Genomic DNA, 23,394 nt, shown 5'->3' with positions numbered 1-23,394 from the left:
TCAATTATCTATCGTTCAGGACGTAGGAACGTTATACTTTTTCATTCACATATTCATACTAAAATACGGTCTAAAGTATAAGTATGTTTTTATCATTTTCTGCAGCTTTCTCCAGAACGTGCTTTATAGCCCTAAATGCATTATATTGATGATCAAATACAGTTTGATAGCGATCTGCGCGAGATAAAAAATGTCAAATGGACGTGCTTCTAGAAGTTACTACTTATCATCTGATGTTGACCGGATGGGGGGGGGTCGTTTATAATTCCGTGGCCAACGTTGGATGATTCATCTAGTGTGGGTGATATGATCATTAGAGCAGTTAGTATCGCACACGTTAAAAAAAAAAACGCTGAAACTCACCGTAGCTTCCTCGTAGCGTTGGGCGATGAGCGTGGAGCAGAAATATTCCTATTATGGGATGTTGAAATATGCGATCCATCTCCAGGTTGTATAATAGTATATATGTCCAAATCATGTTGTTTATCGAGTTATTGGAACGGATTGCTATCCATTGTGTCTAGCTCGAGTCCCGGGACTATTAGCGAGTGATCGGACCGAATTGGAATGAGCACCAGCTTCCGTTTCCGGTTTGGGCGATCGGCCACCAGATGGTGCTCTTGAACCGTTGGAGAGTTGAGAGGGGATCAACAGTAGATCTCAAGTCTCCGGGGGAGAAATATGATTGCGATCACAGATTTTTGAAATATTGATCTCAATGACGTGTTACGGCGTCATTGGCAGAATTAGCATGGCGGGGAATGACGAGTTTAGGCGTCTCTGGCAGAGAAAGTGTTAATTTACAATGCTTTCTGCCAAAACTTTAAAATGATCTCCTGAACTAAAATAAAATGTCTCATTTGCAAACAAAACAAACTGCAATGTCTTCGATATACAATATATATATAATTATATAATATAATAATAATATAATGTCATTGATATACAAAATAAAATGTTTAGGCCAAAACCAAGCCTTGTGGGACTCCACATTCAACTAGGGCTGGGCGATATAACGATAACGATAAATATCGCGATATATTTTAATAATCGATATCGAATATCAAAATTAAAAAGAAAATCGAATCGAGACAGTGGACAGACTTGTCTTTCTTGCCTGCAACTTAAAGTAATGGCTTTGCTTGTCCAAATGACAATACTGACCAAATTGAGATTTATTTTTCTCTTGTCCATTTATTTTGTTTGCTTTCTAATTTAAAATACAGTTTGAAACCGTCTGTACACAGTAGGTTATGTGTGCTAGCAGAACTAGACTCCAGTCACAAGTCACGGTGCACATGTGCGGTGGTTTGTCCACCAAAAAAGCGCCAAAAGATCGAAAATAAACTAGCAGAGCCAGAACTGTTCAACTCCCCTGGAGCCACAGCCAGCAGAGAAGCCGGTTTACTTTAGCTTTTAAACCAGCTGCAGCCTGAGAACTGGAGTGTGAGGGGATTTAACACTAAAGATGGCGGCAATGACAAAGAATTGCTGCAAAATAAACATACATCTGTTGTTAAAAAAAAATATATATTATACTTATAACAATTCGATAATTATCGATATCGAGAAATATGATAACATTATCATATCGTTATCGCGATATGATTTTTTTCCATATCGCCCAGCCCTACATTCATACACTCTGATCATGTATTACCAGCAAACTGTACATATTGTTTTATCTAAATAGCTGCCTAACCAGGTTAGAACAACTCTCACACCATGCATGTAATTTAGAAATTTAAATGTTATGATCTATCGTATCAAATGCTTTTTTTAAAGGGGACATGCATTGCTATTCCTAGCACTATTTGGGTAACTTTACACAATTCTTGTGAGTCTATTGAACTCGCAGTTAAAAAAAATATATTCATTGTTTTATATTTCTAATCAAGTACTCAAAAGCCAAATTTTTACATACAACCTGTGTAAACGCTCCGTGTGTGTGTGAGAGAAGACGGGTCCCTCTCTCTCTCTCCATCTCTCTCCCTCCCTCTCTCGCTCGTCCACTCCCTGCCTCGCAGTCAAAACCCGTTTGAGGAAGTGTCGGGTTACACTATGCGCTCTTTGCCTCGCTCTGTTTGAGGAAGTGAAGATATTTCCACTCGCTCTGCTGTCGCTGTCAACCATAGCACTGCAATTCAGTGCTATATTCACGTCAGCAAAACTGTCAAATCAGAACAGCTTAGTTGAGTGAGGGAGGATCTCGTGAACTCGACTAGACTGATGAGTCAATATGATAATTAACGACACAGACCACATTGATATAATCCCCAATTGCTAGGAAAACATGCTAAACACTGGAAAAGGCCATTTATAATGCATGTCCCCTTTAAATCAATAAATACCCCTATTGTGTTGTGTCTATTGCTGTTGTCGACCGGTTTGTCCGAAAGCCATACTGACTCTTTTGTCTAAACTGTTTTTCAAGCACTTTGGAAAATTGTGAAAGCAAAGACACTGGTCTACTCTGTAGTAAAACTGTGCTTATCCCGTTTTAAAAAGTGGAATAACCTTTGCTATTTTCATTCTGTCTGGAAAGATACCTGTATGAAAAAAAAAAAAAAAAAAAATATATATATATATATATATATATAGAGCTTAGAGGTGTTATTATGTCAATAGTTATTTTTCACTATAATCATGTCAATCCCATCACTATCAGTTGATGTCTTGTTTTAAAATGTTGCTACAATGGATCTAATTTAATTTTCACTCGCCTCTCCCAAGAAACAGACTGCAACATAGGAAAGCAACGGTTGTGAATTCTATTCCAGCCACATTCTATTTGCCCACCATTAAATCTTTTATAGAATATCCAAGATTAGGCCCAACACTTACGAAAAAGGAATTCAATGAATTTACCACTTCATTCATGTTTTTTTAATAACCTTATTATTAATGAAATGATTGGGCAGACTTGTGAAGACAGTTATTTCATATTATATTGTTTAAGTCCATTTTGATATTATATATATATATATATTTTTTTATGTTATCATTATGTGTTGAGTACTGACTTTTAATAATTTTTGTTTTGCAATAATTAATTTTTTTTTTTTTTTTTTTTACTTTTTCTCCCATCCCAATTTCGCTGTGCCAATTCTCCCCTCCCCTGTCTTGATCCGTTGCTCGCATATGCCCCCCACTGACCGGTTGTAGGGAGGATAGAAGCCTTGCATCACGTGTCCCCTCCGATACACGAGGAGGCAGCCTGTCGCATCTTTTCACCTGCCAGCGCGGACTCTCATTGGCGAGGTGTAACGTGTGGGAGGCTCACACTACCCCCGCCATTTCCTGTCTGCTGTGCAGGCGTCCCCCAACCGACCTGTAGGAGTCGCTGTCCACAACGTTCAGATTACCACCCATCGACTTCCACCCGCTAACTGCCAATTGAGTTAGTATGACGGCCGGCCCAAGCCGGAGGCAACGCCGACAGCCGGATTCGAACCCGGTGTATCTTGCGTTGGTGACGAGCGCAATGTCCGCTGCACCACCCAGCCGCCCAGATATTATATATTTTCTTTTAACATTTTATTATAATAATCTTTCTTGGCTTGTCTTATTATAATTGTTATTATTATTTAAGATTATTATTATAATCTTAAAATAATTTATTTTTGTCAAATCATGACATCGCAGGGCGGCTAGGTGGTGTAGTGGGCAAGTCGCTCGCCACCAATGCAGGAGACGCTGGGTTCGAGCCCAGCTCTCCGCATTGCTATCAGCTTGGCTGGTCGTTCATTCTAATACAATTGGCAGTATTAGGGGGTGGGAAGCTGATGGGTGGGGATCGGACGTTGTGGACAGCGACTCCTACAGGTCGGTTGGTGCGCCTGCGCAGCAGAATCGGGAAGCGGCGGCGGCGGCGTGTCCCTCCCACGCAGACCCCCGATGCTGAGAGATTGTGCTGTGCAGGTGAAAAGATGCGACGGCTGCTTCCTCGAGTACCGGAGGGGACACGTGATGTAAGGCTTCGTCCACATTGCAGCCGGTTTGTGGGAGGCATGGCCTAACAGCGTTCGAGACAGGGGAGGGTAGAATTGGACAATACGAAATTGGGATGGGAGAAAAATAGAAAATGGGAGAAAAAGTAGATAAAAAAAAAACCATGACATCGCTAGTCTCTGTTACATTGTAACAGCTTTTCACTCATTTTGATTAGTTTGTGTTCTATTTGCGACCCATCATTGTGATTAGTTTGTGTTCTAGTTGCAACATAATTTTGATTTGTTTTTCTTCTAGTTGCGCCCCATCATTCATCTACAGCTCCTCTTTCTTTTTCTCTACTCCTTTCCCACCTCCTCCTCACCACCTATGAGCAGGAGACTGAAGGGTGGCTCGTATGACATCTGTGCCCTTGAGCAAAGTGATGGACCCCAAACTATAAATTAGCTATAAAGTATCTCTAGGGCTGTAACAATACACATGTACGAATTACCATTTTGAGGATTCGATTTATTCAATACCATACCACTAGTTAAACATTATCCTAATAGCAGTAGTAATACCACCAGTTAAACATTATGCTAATAGAAGTAGTCATACCATACCACCTGTTAAACATTATGCTAATAGCAGTAGTCATACCACCAGTTAAACATGCTAATAGCAGTAGCTAGCTATACCATACCACTAGTTAAACATTATCCTAATAGCAGTAGTAATACCACCAGTTAAACATTATGCTAATAGAAGTAGTCATACCATACCACCTGTTAAACATTATGCTAATAGAGTAGTCATACCACAAGTTAAACATTATGCTAATGGTAGCCATACCATACCACTAGTTAAACATTATCCTAATAGCAGTAGTAATACCACCAGTTAAACATTATGCTAATGGAGGTAGTCATACCACCAGTTAAAACATTATGCTAATATAAGTAGTCATACTATACTATACCACCAGTTAAACATTATGCTAATAGAAGTAGCCATACTATACCATACCACCAGTTAAAACATTATGCTAATAGAAGTAGTCATACTATACTATACCACCAGTTAAACATTATGCTAATAGCAGTAGTCATACCACCAGTTAAACATTATGCTAATAGCAGTAGCTAGCTATACCATACCACTAGTTAAACATTATGCTAATAGCAGTAGTCATACCACCAGTTAAACATTATTCTAATAGCAGTAGCTATACCATACCACCAGTTAAACCATTATGATAATAGCAGTAGTCATACCACCAGTTAAACATTATGCTAATAGGCTAGCAATAGTCATACCATAAATTATATGTGCTGTATTGAACGTAAACTTTTTTAAATTTTCACTTGACCCATCTCAAACCCTGCCCTCTTTTCTTGATCGTCCAATCACAACTGTTGATTAACTCTGACAAACTGACAAGTTTGTTACACTCACCCCCCCCCCCCCCTCCCCCCCTTCTCCTCCAGTCTGCAGAAATATGTCCGTGAGCAGATCCTGTTGGCTGTGGCCGTCATAGTGAAGAGAGGCTCTCTGGACAAGTCCATCAACTGTAAAAGCATCTTCCACGAGGTGGGACAGCTCATCAGCAGCGGGAACCCCACTGTGGTAAGAGTCACATGCTGTAACCAATAGAACTAGACCAAATAGTGTGTGTTCCATGCTTTAACCAGAGAACTAGACCAACTAGTGTGTTCCATGCTTTAACCAGAGAACTAGACCAAATAGTGTGTTCCATGCTTTAACCAGAGAACTAGACCAAATAGTGTGTTCCATGCTTTAACCAGAGAACTAGACCAACTAGTGTGTTCCATGCTTTAACCAGAGAACTATACCAACTAGTGTGTTCCATGCTTTAACCAGAGAACTAGACCAACTAGTTTGTTCCATGCTTTAACCAGAGAACTAGACCAAATAGTGTGTTCCATGCTTTAACCATATAACTAGACCAAATAATGTGTGTTCCATGCTTTAACCAGAGAACTAGACCAACTAGTTTGTTCCATGCTTTAACCAGAGAACTAGACCAAATAGTGTGTTCCATGCTTTAACCATGTAACTAGACCAAATAATGTGTGTTCCATGCTTTAACCAGAGAACTAGACCAAATAATGTGTTCCATGCTTTAACCAGAGAACTAGACCAAATAGTGTGTTCCATGCTTTAACCATATAACTAGACCAAATAGTGTGTTCCATGCTTTAACCAGAGAACTAGACCAACTAGTGTGTTTCATGCTTTAACCAGAGAACTAGACCAAATAATGTGTGTGTTCCATGCTTTAACCAGAGAACTAGACCAAATACTGTGTTCCATGCTTTAACCAGAGAACTAGACCAAATAGTGTGTTCCATGCTTTAACCAGAGAACTAGACCAAATAGTGTGTTCCATGCTTTAACCATGTAACTAGACCAAATAGTGTGTTCCATGCTTTAACCATATAACTAGACCAAATAATGTGTTCCATGCTTTAACCAGAGAACTAGACCAAATAGTCTGTTCCATGCTTTAACCATATAACTAGACCAAATAACGTGTGTGTTCCATGCTTTAACCAGAGAACTAGACCAACTAGTGTGTTCCATGCTTTAACCAGAGAACTAGACCAACTAGTGTGTTCCATGCTTTAACCAGAGAACTAGACCAAATAGTGTGTTCCATGCTTTAACCAGAGAACTAGACCAACTAGTGTGTTCCATGCTTTAACCAGAGAACTATACCAACTAGTGTGTTCCATGCTTTAACCAGAGAACTAGACCAACTAGTTTGTTCCATGCTTTAACCAGAGAACTAGACCAAATAGTGTGTTCCATGCTTTAACCATATAACTAGACCAAATAATGTGTGTTCCATGCTTTAACCAGAGAACTATACCAAATAGTGTGTTCCATGCTTTAACCAGAGAGCTAGACCAAATAGTGTGTTCCATGCTTTAACCAGAGAACTAGACCAACTAGTGTGTTCCATGCTTTAACCAGAGAACTAGACCAAATAATGTGTGTGTTCCATGCTTTAACCAGAGAACTAGACCAAATACTGTGTTCCATGCTTTAACCAGAGAACTAGACCAAATAGTGTGTTCCATGCTTTAACCAGAGAACTAGACCAAATAGTGTGTTCCATGCTTAACAATGTAACTAGACCAAATAGTGTGTTCCATGCTTTAACCATATAACTAGACCAAATAATGTGTTCCATGCTTTAACCAGAGAACTAGACCAAATAGTCTGTTCCATGCTTTAACCATATAACTAGACCAAATAACGTGTGTGTTCCATGCTTTAACCAGATAACTAGACCAACTAGTGTGTTCCATGCTTTAACCAGAGAACTAGACCAACTAGTGTGTTCCATGCTTTAACCAGAGAACTAGACCAAATAGTGTGTTCCATGCTTTAACCAGAGAACTAGACCAACTAGTGTGTTCCATGCTTTAACCAGAGAACTAGACCAACTAGTGTGTTCCATGCTTTAACCAGAGAACTAGACCAACTAGTGTGTTCCATGCTTTAACCAGAGAACTAGACCAACTAGTGTGTTCCATGCTTTAACCAGAGAACTAGACCAACTAGTGTGTTCCATGCTTTAACCAGAGAACTAGACCAAATAGTGTGTTCCATGCTTTAACCAGAGAACTAGACAAAATAATGTGTTCCATGCTTTAACCAGAGAACTAGACCAAATAGTGTGTTCCATGCTTTAACCAGTGAACTAGACCAACTAGTGTGTTCCATGCTTTAACCAGATAACTAGACCAACTAGTGTGTTCTATGCTTTAACCAGAGAACTAGACCAAATAATGTGCCATGCTTTAACCAGTGAACTAGACCAACTAGTGTGTTCCATGCTTTAACCAGAGAACTAGACCAACTAGTGTGTTCTATGCTTTAACCAGATAACTAGACCAAATAATGTGCCATGCTTTAACCAGAGAACTAGACCAAATAGTGTGTTCCATGCTTTAACCAGAGAGCTAGACCAAATAGTGTGTTCCATGCTTTAACCATGTAACTAGATCAAATAGTGTGTTCCATGCTTCAACCAGAGAACTAGACCAAATAATGTGTTCCATGCTTTAACCAGAGAACTAGACCAAATAGTGTGTTCCATGCTTTAACCATATAACTAGACCAAATAGTGTGTTCCATGCTTTAACCAGAGAACTAGACCAACTAGTGTGTTCCATGCTTTAACCAGAGAACTAGACCAAATAATGTGTGTGTTCCATGCTTTAACCAGAGAACTAGACCAAATACTGTGTTCCATGCTTTAACCAGAGAACTAGACCAAATAGTGTGTTCCATGCTTTAACCAGATAACTAGACCAAATAGTGTGTTCCATGCTTTAACCATGTAACTAGACCAAATAGTGTGTTCCATGCTTTAACCATATAACTAGACCAAATAATGTGTTCCATGCTTTAACCAGAGAACTAGACCAAATAGTCTGTTCCATGCTTTAACCATATAACTAGACCAAATAACGTGTGTGTTCCATGCTTTAACCAGAGAACTAGACCAACTAGTGTGTTCCATGCTTTAACCAGAGAACTAGACCAACTAGTGTGTTCCATGCTTTAACCAGAGAACTAGACCAAATAGTGTGTTCCATGCTTTAACCAGAGAACTAGACCAACTAGTGTGTTCCATGCTTTAACCAGAGAACTATACCAACTAGTGTGTTCCATGCTTTAACCAGATAACTAGACCAACTAGTGTGTTCCATGCTTTAACCAGAGAACTAGACCAACTAGTGTGTTCCATGCTTTAACCATATAACTAGACCAAATAGTGTGTTCCATGCTTTAACCAGAGAACTAGACAAAATAATGTGTTCCATGCTTTAACCAGAGAACTAGACCAAATAGTGTGTTCCATGCTTTAACCAGAGAACTAGACCAAATAGTGTGTTCCATGCTTTAACCAGAGAACTAGACCAAATAGTGTGTTCCATGCTTTAACCAGTGAACTAGACCAACTAGTGTGTTCCATGCTTTAACCAGAGAACTAGACCAACTAGTGTGTTCTATGCTTTAACCAGATAACTAGACCAAATAATGTGCCATGCTTTAACCAGAGAACTAGACCAAATAGTGTGTTCCATGCTTTAACCAGATAACTAGACCAAATAATGTGCCATGCTTTAACCAGAGAACTAGACCAAATAGTGTGTTCCATGCTTTAACCATGTAACTAGACCAAATAGTGTGTTCCATGCTTTAACCATATAACTAGACCAAATAATGTGTGTGTTCCATGCTTTAACCAGAGAACTAGACCAAATAGTGTGTTCCATGCTTTAACCATATAACTAGACCAACTAGTGTGTTCCATGCTTTAACCAGAGAACTAGACCAAATAGTGTGTTCCATGCTTTAACCAGAGAACTAGACCAAATAGTGTGTTCAATGCTTTAACCAGAGAACTAGACCAAATAGTGTGTTCCATGCTTTAACCAGATAACTAGACCAAATAGTGTGTTCCATGCTTTAACCAGAGAACTATACCAAATAGTGTGTTCCATGCTTTAACCAGAGAACTAGACCAAATAGTGTGTTCCATGATTTAACCAGAGAACTAGACCAAATAGTGTGTTCCATGCTTTAACCAGATAACTAGACCAAATAATGTGTGTTCCATGCTTTAACCAGATAACTAGACCAAATAGTGTGTCCCATGCTTTAACCAGAGAACTAGACCAAATAGTGTGTTCCATGCTTTAACCATATAACTAGACCAAATGTGTGTGTTCCATGCTTTAACCAGAGAACTAGACCAAATAGTGTGTTCCATGCTTTAACCATATAACTAGACCAAATGTGTGTGTTCCATGCTTTAACCAGAGAACTAGACCAAATAGTGTGTTCCATGCTTTAACCATATAACTAGACCAAATAGTGTGTTCCATGCTTTAACCAGAGAACTAGACCAAATAGTGTGTTCCATGCTTTAACCAGAGAACTAGACCAAATAATGTGTGTTCCATGCTTTAACCATATAACTAGACCAAATAGTGTGTTCCATGCTTTAACCATATAACTAGACCAAATAGTGTGTTCCATGCTTTAACCAGAGAACTAGACCAAATAGTGTGTTCCATGCTTTAACCATATAACTAGACCAAATGTGTGTGTTCCATGCTTTAACCAGAGAACTAGACCAAATAGTGTGTTCCATGCTTTAACCATATAACTAGACCAAATAGTGTGTTCCATGCTTTAACCAGAGAACTAGACCAAATAGTGTGTTCCATGCTTTAACCAGAGAACTAGACCAAATAATGTGTGTGTTCCATGCTTTAACCATATAACTAAACCAAATAGTGTGTTCCATGCTTTAACCAGAGAACTAGACCAACTAGTGTGTTCCATGCTTTAACCAGAGAACTAGACCAAATAGTGTGTTCCATGCTTTAACCAGAGAACTAGACCAAATAGTGTGTTCCATGCTTTAACCAGAGAACTAGACCAAATAGTGTGTTCCATGCTTTAACCAGAGAACTAGACCAAATAGTGTGTTCCATGCTTTAACCAGAGAACTAGACCAAATAATGTGTGTTCCATGCTTTAACCATATAACTAGACCAAATAATGTGTGTTCCATGCTTTAACCAGAGAACTAGACCAAATAGTGTGTTCCATGCTTTAACCAGAGAACTAGACTAAATAATGTGTGTGTTCCATGCTTTAACCAGATAACTAGACCAAATAATGTGTGTTCCATGCTTTAACCATATAACTAGACCAAATAATGTGTGTTCCATGCTTTAACCATATAACTAGACCAAATAGTGTGTTCCATGCTTTAACCAGAGAACTAGACCAAATAATGTGTGTGTTCCATGCTTTAACCAGAGAACTAGACCAACTAGTGTGTTCCATGCTTTAACCAGAGAACTAGACAAAATAGTGTGTTCCATGCTTTAACCAGAGAACTAGACCAAATAGTGTGTTCCATGCTTTAACCAGAGAACTAGACCAAATAGTGTGTTCCATGCTTTAACCAGAGAACTAGACCAAATAGTGTGTTCCATGCTTTAACCAGAGAACTAGACCAAATAGTGTGTTCCATGCTTTAACCAGAGAACTAGACCAAATAATGTGTTTCATGCTTTAACCATATAACTAGACCAAATAGTGTGTTCCATGCTTTAACCAGAGAACTAGACCAAATAGTGTGTTCCATGCTTTAACCAGAGAACTAGACCAAATAGTGTGTTCCATGCTTTAACCATATAACTAGACCAAATAGTGTGTTCCATGCTTTAACCAGAGAACTAGACCAAATAGTGTGTTCCATGCTTTAACCAGATAACTAGACCAAATAGTGTGTTCCATGCTTTAACCAGAGAACTAGACCAAATAGTGTGTTCCATGCTTTAACCAGAGAACTAGACCAAATAGTGTGTTCCATGCTTTAACCATGTAACTAGACCAAATAGTGTGTTTCATGCTTTAACCAGAGAATTAGACCAAATAGTGTGTTCCATGCTTTAACCATATAACTAGACCAAATAGTGTGTTCCATGCTTTAACCAGAGAACTAGACCAAATAATGTGTGTGTTCCATGCTTTAACCAGAGAACTAGACCAACTAGTGTGTTCCATGCTTTAACCAGAGAACTAGACAAAATAGTGTGTTCCATGCTTTAACCAGAGAACTAGACCAAATAGTGTGTTCCATGCTTTAACCAGAGAACTAGACCAAATAGTGTGTTCCATGCTTTAACCAGAGAACTAGACCAAATAATGTGTTCCATGCTTTAACCAGAGAACTAGACCAAATAGTGTGTTCCATGCTTTAACCAGAGAACTAGACCAACTAGTGTGTTCCATGCTTTAACCAGAGAACTAGACCAAATAGTGTGTTCCATGCTTTAACCAGAGAACTAGACCAAATAGTGTGTTCCATGCTTTAACCATAGAGCATTGGCTCTGATTCACAAGGTCTTGATTTGATTCGACATCGACTCATTAGACATGATGGTGCTTGTCTCATGTCTACAGGGCACCTGGCATTGTTGTCAAAAGATGTCATTTGGTTGAGCAGAAACTCGGCACAATGCAAACTAGAGACGTCTGCAGGAAGGGAGGTGCTAGAAATAACCTTTAGCAAACGTCCTCACACCACTGAAAAAAGGCGCAAAAAAGGCTAGATAAAATAATATATCTTGATATTTTAAGAATTGATTTCAAGACTCTTTTTATCCCTATATTTATTCACAGCTCTACCAATAGATAATATATATCCCCTATCTGCCTTTTGAAAATGTACTGCTATGTTTTTGAATAATCGGTTCTGCTGTGGGAGACTCATTCAAAGACCAAATGCATCGAGTGGTTTGTGAAGTATGATGGGAGTGAAGTGTAGGTGATGTAATAGGAGATCCCTCCTTCAACCACTAGATGGCACTATGTCTTCAAGATCCTCCAAAGATGAGCCTCATTCTGCCCAAAGTAATGCACCTCAAACCTTCTTGATATCTTTAGGTGCTGAAATATAAATTATGTAGCTGAAGCAGTACTGTATGTATGTTTCAATCACAATATTCAGCTAAATGAAAAATCTTTATCATGAAGCCTTGTAGCTGGTCTTGGAGAACTTCAGACATATATGTTGCACTTGAACTGATTCAGTTGATCAAGGTCTTAAAGGGGCACTTCAACAAAAAACAATGCTGATTTATTTTGCACATAATCTCACACATCCAAAAGATGTCATTTGGTTGAGCAGAAACTCGGCACAATGCAAACTAGAGACGTCTGCAGGAAGGGAGGTGCTAGAAATAACCTTTAGCAAACGTCCTCACACCACTGAAAAAAGGCGCAAAAAAGGCTAGATAAAATAATATATCTTGATATTTTAAGAATTGATTTCAAGACTCTTTTTATCCCTATATTTATTCACAGCTCTACCGATAGATAATATATATCCCCTATCTGCCTTTTGAAAATGTACTGCTATGTTTTTGAATAATCGGTGTTCTGCTGTGGGAGACTCATTCAAAGACCAAATGCATCGAGTGGTTTGTGAAGTATGATGGGAGTGAAGTGTAGGTGATGTAATAGGAGATCCCTCCTTCAACCACTAGATGGCACTATGTCTTCAAGATCCTCCAAAGATGAGCCTCATTCTGCCCAAAGTAATGCACCTCAAACCTTCTTGATATCTTTAGGTGCTGAAATATAAATTATGTAGCTGAAGCAGTACTGTATGTATGTTTCAATCACAATATTCAGCTAAATGAAAAATCTTTATCATGAAGCCTTGTAGCTGGTCTTGGAGAACTTCAGACATATATGTTGCACTTGAACTGATTCAGTTGATCAAGGTCTTAAAGGGGCACTTCAACAAAAAACAATGCTGATTTATTTTGCACATAATCTCACACATCCAAAAACTGTTTTCTTCACATTCATTTTGTTTATTTATTGAGAGTAAATTAGTTTGAATATGGCCACCAGTGATGTCATCAGGGACATTGAATCGTTGTGTTGTGTTAATTGCAGCTCAATTCAATTATAAGGTAGCAGTCCATATAAGACAAGGTGTTGTGTTAATTACAGCTTCATTAAATGATAAGGTAGCAGTCCCTATAAGTAATTAACACAACATTCAATGTCCCAGATGACATCACCAGTGGCCATAATAATATTCAAACTAATTTACTCTCAATAACTGTAATAAACGAAGTGACTCTGTGCAGAACTGAATATAGTTTTTGGATGTGTGAGATTATGTGCAAAATAAATCAACATCGTTTTTTTTTGGTGAAGTCCCCCTTTAAACCTTAAGTGGACATTGGACGATGACTTTAAAAGAGCAAAACACTGCAAAACACCCTCATGTTTCTGAAACCTCTAGAACCGAAGAATAGGGTTTTATGATAGTTATGATATGATAGAAGACTAGATGATTCATAGTTTTCAAATATGATGCAGAGCCACAGCTCATTGGCCCTGCAGGTTGTCGATCAATGATGATAACCTGCTATTTGATTACAGTCACCTTTTTGTGACCAATATGGCTGCGATTGAATACTATGATGAATATACTATGAAACCTTTGGTCTGTGCTGAGGGTATTTCTTTGGCTTCTGAAGTTGGCATAGCAAGGCCCTAATATTATATTCATATACATTTTTATCCATTGTTTGGGATTCACATCAGACGTTTTTTGCCAGAGACTTCACCTCTATTACCTAAATATAAATATAAATTCATCACTAGTGAAGATTAAGCAATATAGACATAGTTACTGTCTCGTATTTTCTTTTAATTTATATATATTTTTTACAGATGGCTTGAGGGTGGAAGAAGGTGTGGGACTACATACTATATAGATATGAAGAATATTGGCAGAAATATCAATATCAGAATATTTTACTCCCTAATATTGCCATCAGCCCCAAAAATGTTGTCTTGACAGTGTATAAACAGATGCAGTTGTTTATTAATTGATTTTAGACACATTTGGGTCGTGTTTTGCGGAGTCTACACCAACCTTTTTGAAACAGAGCTACTTCAAGGTACTGAGCAGTACGAAGGGCTACTTGTTTGATACAAACTTACTGACTAAATAAATCAAATTTGCACAGATCACCATTTAACCCTCTAAAGCATAGGTGTCAAACTCATGGCTTGATGTGGCCCCCAAGAGCTCTGGTAAAAAAAATAAAAATAATTAAACATTAATCTTGGGTTAAAAAATAGCTGCGTTAAAATAATTGTGGGTTAATGCATTAATAAAGCTTTAACTTTGACAGCCTTAGTTATTACACATTCTTACACATACATGTATGTTGAACATCTGAGGTATTGATGAAGTAACAAAGGAAAAAAGCCAAAAGCTCTCTTTGACAATTTTACAGCCCAAAATACAAAAAAGATCCAGGCGGAATAGGTAACAAAGGGTTGAAGAAATATTGTCTCAACTGTCAGATGCAAACTGGCTGTGTGACATAACCGAGCATCTCGCTCAATTGAATAAGAAGCTGTAGGGACGCAAACAAGTCCCACCCAAAACTTGACCAATATAGTTGTGAACTAAGACAACCCTTATTTTGTTATTTGAGTACAGTTACAGTTGTGTGTTCATGCAGACACATAATAGCAATTTCATTACGAATTGAAAATGGTGGACCCTGATGTAAACAAGTCGAAAGTCTTTCTCTGGTCTGCATCCCCTTAACAATTGTGTGTATTGAGCTGTACTGTACCCATTCTGCAATCTGTTAATTAAAGTTAATTAAACTATCTTCCATTAGTTGGATGTATGGCCTCTGCAAGGTTGTGTGCAGCCATTTGTTTTTGAAACATCTGCTACATCTGTCCCATGTGTTCTTTGCAGCTCAGTTGTTAGTTCTGCCCCTCTTGACTATGCAGGGCTCTACGCTAACCTTTTTCACTAGGGGCACAGGTGCTCCTAAATGAAAAAATTTAGGAGCACAGTGAAAATATTTCAAGTAACAGAGTTTATTTTTTTTTCAAAAATAAATGTATATTTGTACTGTGCGTGCATGTGTGTAAATTAGCTCTTGCTACAACCCTGCATGTTTACATTTTGTATTTTGTACTTGATGTTCATTAACATGTGCTGTCCCTATCAAATAAACTATCAAATCAAACTACTGCTACAAAAGGTTCAGTCACTTAACTTTAGCCCCTTTTATGCATACAATGCTTATGTTTTGGCTGTGTTGCTCTTCTAGAAAAATAATCCTTTCAGGGTTGCCTATTGAAATACTGTACACTTTCCTACTGTACACTTTCCTGATTAATTGAAATGGGGGACCCTGATGTAAACAAGACGAAAGTCTTTCTCTGGTCTGCATCCCCTTAACAATTGTGTGTATTGAGCTGTACTATATTGTACCCATTCTGCAATCTGTTAATAAAGTTTTCAATCAATCAATCAATCACACCTCCAGTACAGAAACATTGTTTGAGTTTGCGTGTCAGGTAGACCATTACAGTCGAGTCTGCCAATTACATCACATCGCTTGCACTCCGGCGCTGCAGCTGGACCCATTGCCCACCTCTGCTGTTGATAACGCTAGCCAAGTTATTATACACACAGATACACAGTGGGACAGTGACTTTGGTGTAGGGGTGTAACAATGCATCGATCCTAAGGGGGAAATTCAACTGCATCGATTTGAAAATGTTAGAATAGATTATCGCAATTTTAATGTGTACACGTTATGTTATTGTCATGTCCGTTACAGCCAACACACCGACATACGCTACTGCATCAACGTTATGATTAACAAAGCAAGGCATTCGTTTTGTTGCATTAACGTTATATTACTATTGCTATCGATAAATCTAGGTGTTCTAAAATCTATTGCTATTGGTAAGAGAGACTATAATAAGTTGGTGTCTCGGAAAACGAGAGCCCTGATCGCGGAGTTTCAGGAAGTAAACAAGAAAAATGAGAGCTTCCGATTGGTCATTTGCTTTATTTCCCATGAAACCAGTCACTTCACTCTACTGTGATTGGACCGTTGGCTTGAGTGCAATGTGGGACTTGTAGTTTTTTAACGATCTCGCAGCGGAGGAAAAAAAAGACGAGAGAGGCTATAATCTGTATTCGCACAGCGTGCGCGTAATTGATTTTTACCGTTCGCATACAAATATTTTTAGGGGCATATGCGAGCAATTTGGTCGCACTGTAGAGCCCTGCTATGACAAAAAGGTTTTGAACAAACTTAATGTCATAGCTTGTATTTGATGATCTTCTTCTTTGTTATTTACTTGAATGGTTTGATCATTGATTAATGGAGTAATATGGGGTTCTGATAAACTAAAATTATTTGTTAAAATAACATAAGCTAACATATATTTTTACATCTATGCAAATGCATATGCAATATGTATAACTTGAATAAGTAATAAATACAGAAACAACATGTTTAACAATATGTAAATGAGTAGCTACATTTATTTTACATTACATTAACATTTATACGGTATTTGGCCCTTTGAGGGCAACCATAATGCTGATGTGGCCCTCTGTGAAAATGAGTTTGACACCCCTGCAGTCTAAAGCCTACATAGACAAAGTTTCGCTGGACATTGTTATATTTTTGCCAATTCTGAGCTTATTCTTTGAGTCGGTATCAAGTGTTATACCTTTTATGATTCAGGGGAACCTACCCTTTATTTCTGGTGCAGTGTAAAGTCACCATCATACATTACCTTTGAATGAATAGTTTTATTTTGAACAATAAATATGAAGAAATAACTATGTAAAAAAAAAAAAAAAACATATTATTAATAAAAATAAACATTTACCATGGAATCATTGTTTTTTTTCAACATGGAAAGTTATATTTAGGTGTTTTGAACCTCCATGTGAAATATGGTGCAAATACACTTTTTCCTCAGTGAGTGACATTTATTTGGATATTGTTCTGGGTGTTTTTTAGCAGATAATGTGAAAATGCATACATGTTGGTGTTGCCTCCATATTTGGACCAGTATCTCCCTGCAACCCCCCCCCTCCACACACACACACACACACACACACACACACACACACACACACACACACACACACACACACACACACACACACACACACACACAGGCCACTCCAACATAGAGCTCTCTTCCCTTTCTTTTGTGTGCTTCTATCAATGTCCCTCTTATCCAAATAGCATAGTTACACACATGAATCATCAACAGGTGATTTTCATTCAAGCTGCACAATAAATTATATAGTTGTCGGACCACTTTTTTTTCAGATACAATTTAAAGTGAGTCTTTATCACAAACTGTTCCAAACATATTTAATGTTCAAAAAGCAAAGCAACATATTTTCTTTTACATATGGTATCTCATATAGGCCAAGCTGCAAAGCCTCAATTCGTCATGAAGTTATTCGTAAACGCATCCCTAACCTTAACACAATCTGCGCCAACAACGTTTATATGCGTGTTTGCTCGACAACCGTTGAACGCCAACCACGATTATATACGTTATTTGGTCCGTTTTATTCTATTCAATGTCACAGACCTGTATGTTGCCGTTAAAAGGCATACTGGGACCCCAAGGGTGCAGTACCGGCCAGATCCGGCTAGGTGGCAGTATCGAGAGTGCAGTAAACCCTGTTCCAGACAGTGTGTTACGTTTAAATCCCTCCGGGCGCTAAATTTAGACGGAGCCGAGTAAATCGCTTCATCCGACTACTTCGAAACTCATCTGGTACACTCTATCCATAAGTTGTGCCAAATTATGTCCGGGACCAGATGGACACCAATACTGGAAATCACGATCAGACAATTGGAATATTCTTTTTGGAATACCCCCGACCAAAGGTAAGGACTATCTGACATAAATTTCAGCTTGATCCAAACATGTTTTCATTTCGGTCCAGCTGTGTGTGGGGTTCACATCGAATGCGGTTACTGGCAATCAAAGCATCAGAAACCCCCCCCCCCCCCCCCCCTTTCATGCATTCATGATGAAACATAATACCTATTATATACATTTGATTTGGAAATAGTAGCGTGTCCAGGGATGAAACGCCAATGCTTTTACTAGAATTCACGTAGGGCCCTATAACTCAGCTGTCCGCGAATTAGCCCGGATCACTCCGAAACTATACTTATATTCACCACAGGATAACGCGCAAACGTATTCATGAACAAATTCATTCTTTTTTGCATCTTGGACAGAAGATAGTTACTGTCAAATGACTATAGTATTGTATCCATAGCTATAATATAGAATATAGATATAGCTCTACAAACAGGCTGACACACTCCTATCTTTTAAAGCGTGGCCTAGCTAGAACAGGATAAGGATAATAGCTGGCTACCTACAAATAAAAACAATTATGTATTCCAATTTCCGGGCCGTGGGATCTAGAATCTACGACGATCCTCTCTGTGTTAAACCTTTGACTCTTTGTGCCCCCTCCCCCTGCAGCAGACACTGGCCTGCTCAATCCTGACGGCTCTGCTCAGTGAGTTCTCCAGCTCCAGTAAAACCAGTAACATCGGCCTCAGCATGGAGTTCCACGGCAGCTGCAAACGCATCTTTCAGGTTCATTCCTTTACCTACAGTTCCAGAAACTCTATTCTGTTCTATTGAGAGAGAGATTCCTCCTCAGGGTAAATGTAATCTCCTAGTTTTAGATGGAACATGTCTGGCATGAAAAGGAAGGAGGTTCAGGATAACTTTTTCCACATGTTATATCCTGCTTTTTAAAAATGTAACCTGATCAGTTTGTTATCTTAAATGCATAGTTCACACTACTACTCTACAAAGTACATAAGTCCATATATATCCTGAACAATCTGAGACTTATTTTCACTAATGTCCTCAAACATGTCTCTTCCTTTGTCTCTCTCTCTCTCTCTCTCTCTCTCTCTCTCTCTCTCTCTCTCTCTCTCTCTCTCTCTCTCTCTCTCTCTCTCTCTCTCTCTCTCTCTCTTCTCTTCTCTTCTCTTCTCTTCTCTCTCTCTCTCTCAGGAGGAGGACCTACGTCAGATCTTCGTGCTCACCATGGAGGTGTTGCAGGAGTTCAGTCTCAGAGAGAACCTCAACGCCCAGATGTCCTCTGTGTTCCAGCGCTACCTGGCACTGGCCAATCAGGTCCTCAGCTGGAACTTCCTGCCGCCCAATCATATCCTTTCTTTCTTTCTTTCTCAGAGACAGACACTGGAAGGACAGGGAGGAATAAGTGCTCAGCATCTGCAATGGTGGTTGTGTAAGTGTGTTTCTGTGTGTGTACTGTAGGTGTGCAGATCTCTTAACATTGTTCTTTAATTTAACTGTTAGTCTGGATATACAGTTGTATGTGTGTGTAGGTAAGCTATGTGTGTAAGCATGTGATTGTCTGTCTCCATGGTTCTGTCCTTTTAATGTATCTTCTGTCTTTTGTATGCATGTGTGGGTCTAGTGATGTGTTTTGGGTAGTTAATGATGTCTTCTTTTGGATAGCTAGTGATGTGGTGTTTTTGGTAGCTAGTGCTCTGGTGTTTTTGGTAGCTAGTGGTGTGGTGTTTTTGGTAGCTAGTCATGTGTTTTTGGTAGCTAGTGATGTGGTGTTTTTGGTAGCTATAGTGATGTGGTGTTTTGGGTAGCTAGTGATGTGGTGTTTTGGGTAGTTAGTGATTTGTTGTTTTAGGTAGCTAGTCATGTGTTGTTTGTTTTAGGTAGCTAGTGATGTGTTGTTTTAGGTAGATAGTTGTGTTGTTTTGGGTAGCTAGTGATGTGTTGTTTTAGGTAGCTAGTTGTGTTGTTTTGGGTAGCTAGTCATGTGTTGTTTTAGGTAGCTACTAGCTAGTGATGTGTTGTTTTTAGTGATGCACGATATATCGGCCGCCGATATAATATCGGCCGATATGGCCGTTTTTTTACACATCGGTATCGGACTGATATCAAGATAGAACCGATATTAAAAAAAAAAAAAAAAAACGTTTTTTTTTTTTTTTTTTACTGTTTTTTTTTTTCTTTACATGTTTTGGCCTTAAATAGTTTCAAAATATCAGTCATTTCTGAAAATAAGTTACAAAAGTAAAAAAAATTATGCGTTTTGGAAAATAGCTCTTTATTTGATTATCATAAAAAAGTGTTTTCTATACAGAGATATCGACATCGGTAAATATCGGTATCGGCCAGAACAGCAATATTAATATCGGTTATCGGTATCGGCCACAATTTTCACATCGGTGCATCACTAGTTGTTTTGGGTAGCTAGTAGGGGTGTAACGGTACGTGTATTCGTCCCGCGAATTTACGGTACGGCCATCACAGTGCGCTACGCGCGCCATACGGCGAATACCCCTCAGCGCAAACACACCAGTTGCACATGCGAGAACAGCGCGCGGCACACCGTCACAGTCGGGATACAGACTGTGGTGAGAGAGAGAGAGACAGAGAGAGAGAGAGAGAGACAGAGAGGGAGAGAGGGACACGGAGCACCCCACACACAGCACGCAAAACGCTCCGCATCCCTCCCTCTCCGACTTCAGTTCAGAGCGGCGAAAGTGTACGAGAAAGGCACATTTACATTGGAACAGCTGCAGGGTCGTTTTCTTGTTTGCTCAATAACATTAACCAAATGAAACCAATGGAAAGAAACACACGCGTCGCCGACACACACACACACGCGCCAACAAACACATCAACATTCTCCCCCGCCGGACTCACAGGCACAATCAAATAAAAAGAAGAAACATACTTTTCCGCACAGATCATCTGAGCTCCACTGTGTTTAAATCCAAATAATCCTCTGCCATTGTTGTAAGTAACATGTCATCTGTTCTCTAGTCTTCAGTCTTGTCGTGAAGTTAATTCTCTCTGGAAGTGAAACTGAAACTTAAAGGGGATATGAATCATTGAATAATGTTTGTTCTTTTTTTTTTACTATCTTTTTCCCCCCTCTTTTTCCGATTTTTCTCCCATCCCACTGTTAGTCGTTATGCCAATTCCCAACTCCCTTCCTGGTTGTTGCGCACCCCCCCTACTGTTGGTCCGGGAGGCCGGAGACTATCGCATGCTATCCTCCGACACATGCGCAGCCAGCCGGCAGCCAGCCTGGCAGCTCAGATTCTCACTGGGAGAGTGTAACGTGTGGAAGGTCACACTACCTCCCTCCAGATCCTTCCTTCGCTGAGCAGGCGCCCCGACCGAACTGTAGGAGTATTTTTCTGTTTACAACGCCCAGGACCCACCCATCAGCTTTCCCACCCTCTAATACTGCCAATTGTATTAGTACGGACGACCAGCCAAACTGAAAACAATGTGGAGAGCTGGGATCGAACCCAGCGTCTCCAGCATTGGTGGTGAGTGCCTTGCCCACTGCACCACCTGGCCTCCCTCTAGTTTGTTTGTTGTGTACCTTGTGTAAGACAGGGTCCTATAATCAAATGTGAAATCCTGCTTATTTGTCTGAAAAACCAAATATAATTTCCCTGTTTTCCCCATGGGCGCCGCCATTTTGTTGCTGACGTCACAGTGGTTGGTTTGGTCTGGCTCCTGCTGGGTAGCTGCCTAGTAAACATGGAGTGTCAGTAAATGCAACGTTGCCTACCAAACAACGGGACCGCGGTGGTTCTTTTTGTATTGCTCCTGGCTGTTCAAACTAATTTTACAGTGTGAAAGAGAGCAGTGGCGGCTCGTGGATTTTTCTCTTGGGGGGTCGATCATACCAAAAATGTACATGTACCAAGTCACAATGCCACACTGCACACAAACACGCGCGTGCGCACGCATCGCGAAACCACACACTACTGTGTGCGTCAGAGAGCGTCGGTGAAACCAAAAGCATACGGATATTTAAGTAGGTACAGTTACAGTACAACTATCACCATTGCCGAGAGAGAGAGAGAGAGAGAGAGAGAGAGAGAGAGAGAGAGAGAGAGAGAGAGAGAGAGAGAGAGAGAGAGAGAGAGAGAGAGAGAGAGAAGAGAGGCAGAGAGAGGAAGAGAGAGTGAGAGAGAGAGAGAGAGTAGAGAGAGAGAGAGAGAGAGGAGAGAAGAGGAGAGAGGAGAGAGAGAGAGAGAAGAGAGAGAGAGGAGAGAGGAGAGAGAGAGAGAGAGGCGGTACTGTGATGAATTCAATGAATGAGTGTCTTGCCCATTTCCGCGTCGATCAGCCTGCAAACTACCTGGTTCTATCACCATGCTCTAAGACAAACTCTAACCTTAACCAACTTGAAAGAGTGCCTAAGCTTAACCGTCGAAAGAACTTGCCGTCACGCTCTAAGACAAACTCTAACGTTACCTAAGTTCGCCTGTGCATCCGACCAAGAACTACCTGGCGCATTCTATCACCCCTGCTCTCTAAACCAACCCGAGAAATGCGGCTACGGAAAAAGTACTGGCATCGCGTCGGCCAATCAAAGAGCATCTCCGCAAAATGCGGCTACGGGAAAAAAACGGCGTTAGCCAATCAGAGAGCGTCTCCGCGAAATGCGGCTATGGAAAAAACTAGACGCTGCTAAGGCTGCTTGCCTAGACCGCTTCAAATCGCGCCCGGCTTCCAACATAATACATCATATTTCAACGCACAGCGCGTTACGCACTGATTGGCTGCGACGGATACAGCGATGACGCACTCAGAGCGCTATTGCGTCTAGCCCGGGCGAGAAATACGGCTAGGGAGAAATGCGGCTATGCGCAGTGAGTCACTTCCTGTTCAGGAAAACGATTATTTTTTATTTGATATATTAACGTTATATTGTGCATTGGAAACACAAACATACTTAAAATGAGTAAATATTATTCATTTTAAACATGTTTATATTATTTATAGGGCTATAAAACAAAAAACAATATTTTTTTTCTTCTCTCTCTTTTAACAGGGGAGTCGGCGCCCGAGCGCCCCCCAGTGGCCAGCCGCCACTGAAAGAGAGGAAAGTTGGTTCATTTCCACAAACTACCAGTGAAAAAAACAGTGTTGTTCAACCACCGTCGCGGGGCATTTAGC

The 23,394-nt window shown here is 39.8% G+C and overlaps 1 protein-coding gene across 1 annotated transcript in view; it reads left to right on the top strand.

Annotated features, from left to right (window-relative positions):
• xpo4 (exportin 4) overlaps window positions 1-23,394 on the top strand; it is a 234,477-nt gene that overhangs the window by 59,001 nt on the left and 152,082 nt on the right. Inside the window, exons 4-6 of the mRNA XM_084314483.1 lie at window positions 5,421-5,559; window positions 18,886-19,002; window positions 19,432-19,585. Coding sequence (XP_084170609.1) covers window positions 5,421-5,559; window positions 18,886-19,002; window positions 19,432-19,585 — 410 coding nt within the window. The remainder of the gene's footprint in view (window positions 1-5,420; window positions 5,560-18,885; window positions 19,003-19,431; window positions 19,586-23,394) is intronic.

Source organism: Notolepis coatsorum (genome assembly GCF_963971535.1).
Source record: "Notolepis coatsorum genome assembly, chromosome: 5".
Lineage (NCBI taxonomy): Eukaryota > Metazoa > Chordata > Actinopteri > Aulopiformes > Paralepididae > Notolepis > Notolepis coatsorum.
This window is presented reverse-complemented; position numbering and strand designations above follow the sequence as displayed.